Source organism: Pteropus vampyrus, unplaced genomic scaffold (assembly GCF_000151845.1).
Source record: "Pteropus vampyrus isolate Shadow unplaced genomic scaffold, Pvam_2.0 Scaffold51, whole genome shotgun sequence".
NCBI classification, from domain to species: domain Eukaryota; kingdom Metazoa; phylum Chordata; class Mammalia; order Chiroptera; family Pteropodidae; genus Pteropus; species Pteropus vampyrus.
This window is the reverse complement of record NW_011888832.1, coordinates 6,190,133-6,196,882: the sequence shown is the minus strand read 5'-3', so window position 1 is coordinate 6,196,882 and position 6,750 is coordinate 6,190,133. Positions and strand designations below refer to the sequence as shown.

Genomic DNA, 6,750 nt, shown 5'->3' with positions numbered 1-6,750 from the left:
CTGGAAGGAAGTGTGTGTGGGGGGGCCTTCAAAGCACAGGTTTCTAGCCCCACACGACCCCCACCCCCAATACTGCCTGACGGTGACAAATGCAGTCCCAGTAAGGGCCTTCACGTCCCCCTCACGACCCCCTCCCCGCAGGAAGTCACGAGGGGCTCCCAGTGGAAGGGGCGGGGGCAGAGCCAGCCCGAGAACAATGGGGCCGAGCGAGGGGGGGTCGACGGGGTTCCCTGGCTGCCTTGCCATGCCGTAAACCTCATTACCTCGCCGTCCCCTAGGCCGCCTCTCTCCTTACCCAAGGCATCCGCCAGCTTCGCTGCTGATTCCCACATGGCGTGAAAAGCTCTTAAACCCCCCGCTGTATTTTTAATGGGGGCAGCGACTAATTTAGCCCTACGCCACCAACCGTCAAATCAAATCTTCTATTGGTACTTACTGAGGACTCACCTGGGCTCCACGGGGTTCGGGATAAATCTGGGCTGGAGGGGGCCCAGAGATAGGGATCTGGGAAGCCTGGGACATGCTGGTCCTGTCCCCGGTCTCGGCGCAGTCCAAGGCAGGCCTGGACGCGGGGCGGCCTAAACCCAGTGACAGCCATGCCCTGAGGAACACTGATGCCGACCCTGAGAGCTTCCCCTAAAAGGGCCGTATCTCTGGGGGGCTAAAAGGCGGAGTTCACTGCCTTCGGCTTCTGGGAGGCAAGACTTGTAAGGGCAACTGCTCCATCTGTCCAACACTGGCAGGAGCCCGCCCTATGATTTTGGGGTGTGAAATGCTTTTTGAAAAACGAAACACCCCACCCGTGTGAGAATGTCACACGAAATGGCAGAAAGGGGAACTCTTAGAGGTCACCAGAAGCCCCTGGATATGGGAACCAGAAGACGCTGGGTATAATTGCTCCAAATTCCGCGCCCGTGACTTCGTATTACATTGTAATTAGGTGCAATCTGTCTGCCTGTTTCATTTCCGCTCTGCAGAGGGTAATAACCAATTTTCTTGCCCCTTGTGAAAAGTTAACAAGGAAGGGCTTTCCCGCGCGAGTCTGAAGCCCCGGCCCCTGACTGGCAAGTAGGCCGAGCACCAGCACGCTGGAGGTGTGGGAGGCCGGCCCCGTGGGACGCCGAGGCTGCCGGGCGGGCTCTGCGGCACCAACAGGGCCAGGAGGACCCGGGGAAAGCAAGGCACCGACAGTGTGAAGTGTCAGGAGCCGGGGCCGTCCTCAGGGCTTGCAAGTGCACCGGGGACCCGTTGGGCCTTTCGCCCCGGGGGACTCCCTCGCCCCACCCGAGTCCCGGACGGACGTGGCCAGATGTCTCTGCACTTCCACACCCGCCGGTGTCTGTGATGAGGGGAACCTGTGGCCCCCAGCTCCTGCCATGTCCCCATGCCCTGGCCACAACCAGAATCCGGGAGTGCCTGGAGCCCTGGTGCGCCGAGGTTAACCACGTGCCCCGTGCATCCAGCACGCGGGAGAGCGATTCCACGGGGAAGAACGAGAAACAGAGTGGATAAGCGTGAGCCACAACCTTCTCTGTGGCCTTGGAAAAGCTGCCCACTTACCCTTGGGCCTCAGTCCCCACGTCCGTAAGAGAAGACCAGAATATGTCACCGTCAAGGATTCCCTCTGCTCTGACTTCTGTGACCACTGCCAGCTCATCCAGACTGTGAGCGAGCGCTAGGTCACCACACGTCTTTTCCAAGGGAAGCTGGGTCTGCCGTGGGCTGGTCCCCGGGGACCCGTGCAATCCCATGGAACTCACAGAGGACACACCTCATGAGTGACGACAAAAGCCATGACAGCCCCAGGCGGGGGGGGAGAGAACCAGGCAGCCAGATGCTAATCGCATGGATCCCCTTTATTGAACTGTACTAGTTACTGCAGTCAGATTAAGTCACATTTAAAAGCAGACCATCCAGTTGCACTGAAACCGATTATATTCATTACATAGTTTTAATCACTGTCCGGTGAACTGGCAAATCCAATCAAAGCATTAGTCTTTAATTAAAAAATTAAAAGGAAATATTCAGACAATAGCCGAGCAATCACGTCACGATGCACAATTACCTAGAATTGCAATTAAAAAGTAGTTAACCGAAGGGGGAAAAGAAAAACAAGAAGAAGAAAAAAAAAAATAGAAAGAAGCGAAGGGGAAAAAAAATCACACTAATCCTTTTTTTAAAAACTATCAATATAATACATGAAGGAACAAAGGACAATAGCCTCCAAAAGCGGGTTTCTCTAACTCTAGAAATGTAGTCTGCGGCAGAAACTCTAAAAGCACACTAGCTGTAGCAGGACAATAAAAAATACTGAGCATGGAATACTTTTAATCTCTGCCATTAATATTCATTTCCAGCTGCTTATAATAGCAGCGCCTCATGGCCAAATCATTAGAGTTTTACATCTGGGTTGCAAATGACACTTTGATTGGATGTAATGTTCAAATGGCCCTCCCCACGGCGTCTCCGGCAAGCCTTCTGCGGAGAGGTGTCCTGTCGCGCGGTCCCTCACTGTGCGTGCTGGCTCATCGTGTGGTTCTGTGAGGGCGGAGAAAGCAAGACACGCATGAGGGCGGAATGGGGAGCAGCGCTCGCCCCCCGCCCCCCACCCCCACGCGGCGCGCTTACGCCGAGGGCCGCAGAAGAGCGTGGCGACTGTTCCAAAACAACATGCGACCAGGAGAAAGCGCTCTGGGGACGCAGCTGCCGAGACGCTGCGCTGACGCGGGCGCGGGGTCTGGTGCCTGTTGCTGGGCCTCCTAGAAATGGTTGTTTTGAGACCATTCGGGGCTAACTACGGGACCGGCTGTGTGGGGGCGACGGTAGCGGGAACCGACAACGTCCCTGCTCGTCCCTCCACCCCCCTTCTGCTCTAATGACGAGAAAGACATTAGATCTGACGGCCTGCAGGCTTCCCCCAGGTCCGCTCCTCGGCCCTGCCCCGGAGCTGCGCCGCGCGCCGCGCGCCCCGCGGAGGGACACAGCAGATGGGCCACCGTGTGCGACGGCCAAGAAGCTCCCGAGGGGCCGGGCCGCGCCGAGGCAGTGGGCATGTGGAGCTGCAGCCCGGGCAGGGGACAGTCACACAGCGGGGAGGGCGCCTGCCCAGTCCGTCACGTGAGCCTTCTCCGACCAGAAGGACGCGTACAGTTTGGCCAAATCCGCCTGGGACGCCAGTGTCCAGGCCACCCTCTGGCCAAACACACCGTCCCACCAACCCGCGGTGCCCGCTGAGCGTGCAGCAGTGCTGATCTGTGTTCACAGGAGCCAGTGGCCGGGGCTGGGCGTGGGGCTTGGTGTCTAATTTGGTGGCGGCTTTCCTGTTTTCCAGTGGTCCTGTTCTAAGGCCCATCTTAAAGCCTCAGGTGGCGTTCGACCTCATGACACCTGGAGATGGGAAGTAAACTCCACCCGGAGCAGAGTGGCCCTGCTTGGGGGCAGCGCAAGACCTCCCGTCACCTGGAGCAGCTTCTCAGGGATGCCCCTGCCTCAGAGACCTGGGTGCCCAGCTGGTGCAGCCCCCCGCCTGCAGCTCTGCCAGTGACCACCAGGGGTCAGACGTGGCACCGCAACTCTCCCCTGGGGTCCAGGTCTGGGCTGCAAGGCAGGCAAGAGGATGTCCCATGCCCGAGGCCTTGCCGGGAGGCCTGGGCCACCCCCAGCTCCCCGTCAGGGACCCTGTGGCAGCTCCTCCCATGTAGACACTGCTGCTAGCTCCGTGGTGATGTCCCCAAACCCTGCAGCCAGCTCCTGGCCAGGGAGAGGCAGTGCCCTGTCCTCACATAGCAGATGCCAGCTGATGACTGCAGCACAGAGTGCCAACTGCTGCTGCCCTCCTTCTCAGGCTCGTGGGTGCAGGCCACCTGGCTGGTGCTTGGCGAGCCCACGTACCCTGTGCCGTTACAGGGAAACTTCTTCCGCTCCTCACACCAGCCTTACGAGGTAGGACACGGTAAGATGAGAAAACGGGGCTTGGGTGAGAAGGCAGGCTTCCCAGCACCCCGCACCCCGCGGACCCTGCGTTCTGCGGATCACCCGCACTCCACAGCAGACACAAGCACAGACTCTGCCAGCATGGTCTGGCCCCTCAGTGGGGATACTGTGAGTCCAGAGGCACAAGGCAGGTTGTCTGAGGCCACAGATGGGCTGCAGTGGTTTCCATGGGAACGCCCACCCTCCAGCCAAGACGCGTCTCCCTGTGCTTGTGCAGGGACAGCCAGCCAGTCCTGTGGGGAGCCAAACCCACCCTCCGTCAAACCAACCTCCTAGCTCCGGGCCTTTACCGATGTACTTCTCACCTCCTCTCTCCTGACCAAACCACTCTTGAGGTGGCCTGGGCACAGAGTGGCTTCCCACCCCTACAGCTCCTCGAGGCACTTCCGACCCACCTCCCACACATCTGTGTACCCCCCGAGTGCAAGAAATGGCCTCTGCTGAGCTGCAGGCAAAGGGCATCGCAACCTCTCTCGCAACGCCTGGCACAGGTGCCCAGGAACGACCTGGAGGTCTCACTGACCGGCCTTGCCGACAGCCTGTCAATTGACAGTGCGGCGTGGCCCGTGCTGTCGGGCGTGGTCAGACGCTTGTTTATCGTGGGGGGTTAGGGAGGAGGGAGAGAGGGATGTTAGGAAGGTACACGTGGCAGCTTCCCCACTCTCAAAGCATGGTTCCTAGGGCTTGGCACCAAGTCGACGCTGAGTAAATGTTTTTGAAGGAACCACGAGAAGAGTGAACGAGCGTGTCGGTCGTGGACGCAGGTATGTGGAAGGGGAGTGGGCACACCGTGTGGAGGGCACGCCGTGTGGAGGGCACACCGTGTGGAGGGCACCGCAGACACAAAGCTATGGGGATCGGAACGTGCCTGGCAAATGCAGGCACCGGCGGGCGATCCCAGCACGGAAGTCACATGGGGGGCTGGGAGGTTAGACTGTGGACCGCGGGGGCCCTGGATGGCCCCGAATGTGGCCTTTGTTCCACAGACAGCAAAAACCAGAGACGATGTTTCATCTCTACGGAATCCTGAAGGACCACCCACCACCAACATGGGGACAGGGCAGTGTCGGGCTCTCTGGATAATGAAGCCGCCGCTTGCCAGGACGCGAAAAACAGGGCCAGTGTGACACACGTCATCCAGACTGGCTTCTGCAGGGGCTGCTGGCATGAAAATCCCGTAGGCAGAACCTACGCCTGGGACCCCGGTTAGGAAAACGTGGGAATGAACGCCACGTCTCAGGTGCCAACGACAGCGGGTTCTCTCCGACGGAGCAGAGCGGGCCGTTCCTTGCTTAGGCTCCAGAAAGAACTTCCGCAGAGAGGGCTCTGAGGCAGAAGGTGAAGCCGCCTCCCCGAAGCCCGGGGTGTCACGGCAGATGGAAACGCCGGAGCGCGCGGCCCCCGGGGGGCTGGGCACCAGGACGCGTTCAGCGCTGCATTACTAAGTACCTGCTGGGTGCTCTGCTCTGGGCTGGGCACAGCGGAGGGCAGGGGGAGATGCCAGCTGCGCCCACCCCCTCCAGGGGCCTGAGATGCACAGACACCCAAACGTTCGTGTGGGATAAATGGTGCAGATGGCGGCTCAGCGAGGGGGGTCGCTGAATGCCGCCCCACAGGAGTGTGTGGCGGGGATGCTGAGAGCCAGGTGCTCGGCTGGGGAGGCCAGCATCTCCCCCCCCAGGCCGGGGGCACAGCCCCTGGGAGGGTGGAGGGGGTGGCGGGGACACGGGCAGGACTCATCAGTCACCCAGTGCACCTGGGTGCCGGGCGGCCCCCGAGGCGGCCAGCCGACGGGCCGGTTCAGTGACCCTGGAAGAAGCGTGTGGCTTCCCCGGGCCCCGAGCTTCATCACGCCTTCAGGAGCGCCTTCTGCCCGGCACGCTTCTCACGGGGGCATTTCGGCATAATGTCTATTTCTCTATTTATGCCTGTGCTATATTTAGCCCTTTCTGAGAAGGAAGAAAATCGTTTTTTAAAGACGCTGCCGACCCTGCTAACGAACACTTCCCGGCAGCATCAAGGCTGCGGGCGGGAGCCGGGAACCACGGGAAGGTGCCCGCAGGGAGGCCTGGCATGCACGCGGCCCCTCTGCCTGCCAGGGAGACGCAGGTGTGGGCTGAGAAGCAGGTGAGGGACATAAAGCGGGAGACCGGCAGGGGGCGGGTAGCTCTGGTTCTCGGCCGCGATCCAGCCGCCTGGCAGAGCGTGCGCTGCTCCGTGGACCCAGGTTTCTGGCCTGTTTCAGGCACCTCTGCCTGGCGCACTGGGCCGTCAGCCCCTGGGACACGAGTTGGGGGTAGCACGCCATCGGTGTCAGGGGTCGGGCCCCAGCTGAGGTCCTGCTGAGCCCCTTCTCTGTGCAAGTCCTCAGCTCCCTTAGTCATGCCCGCATGCTCATTTACATTCACTGGACAAACCTTTACTGAGTCCCTATTGGGTGACAGCCACCATGCTCGTTGCCGGGCATTGTGGAGCCAAAGGCCCCCAACCCAGAGCCCAAGCCGGGACACGTGCTGGGCACAGAGAGCAGGCCAGGAGCACGGCGCCTCTACTGGACCCCCCTCCCAAAGCACCAGCGCACCCCTGAATGGGCCAGCAGGGTCCGGGTGGGGGCCTTGTCTGGGTTCCCACCCCGGGAGGCATCCCTGGCCTCATGCACTCGGTGTCCCACACGTGCACGCCGGGGTCCCCTCCCTAGGCTGCGACAGGGGTCCCTCCTCCAGGTCCTGGCTCTGTCCTCGGTCTCTGGAACCTGCG

At 60.6% G+C, this 6,750-nt stretch overlaps 1 protein-coding gene across 1 annotated transcript in view; it reads right to left on the bottom strand.

Annotated features, from left to right (window-relative positions):
• Positions 1-1,835: 1,835 nt before the first annotated feature.
• The window catches only part of ZNF423 (zinc finger protein 423), a 268,917-nt gene continuing 264,002 nt past the window's right edge, over positions 1,836-6,750 (bottom strand). Inside the window, exon 7 of the mRNA XM_011360164.1 lies at positions 1,836-2,538. Within this exon, the coding sequence (XP_011358466.1) occupies positions 2,509-2,538 (30 nt within the window). The 3' untranslated portion in view covers positions 1,836-2,508. The remainder of the gene's footprint in view (positions 2,539-6,750) is intronic.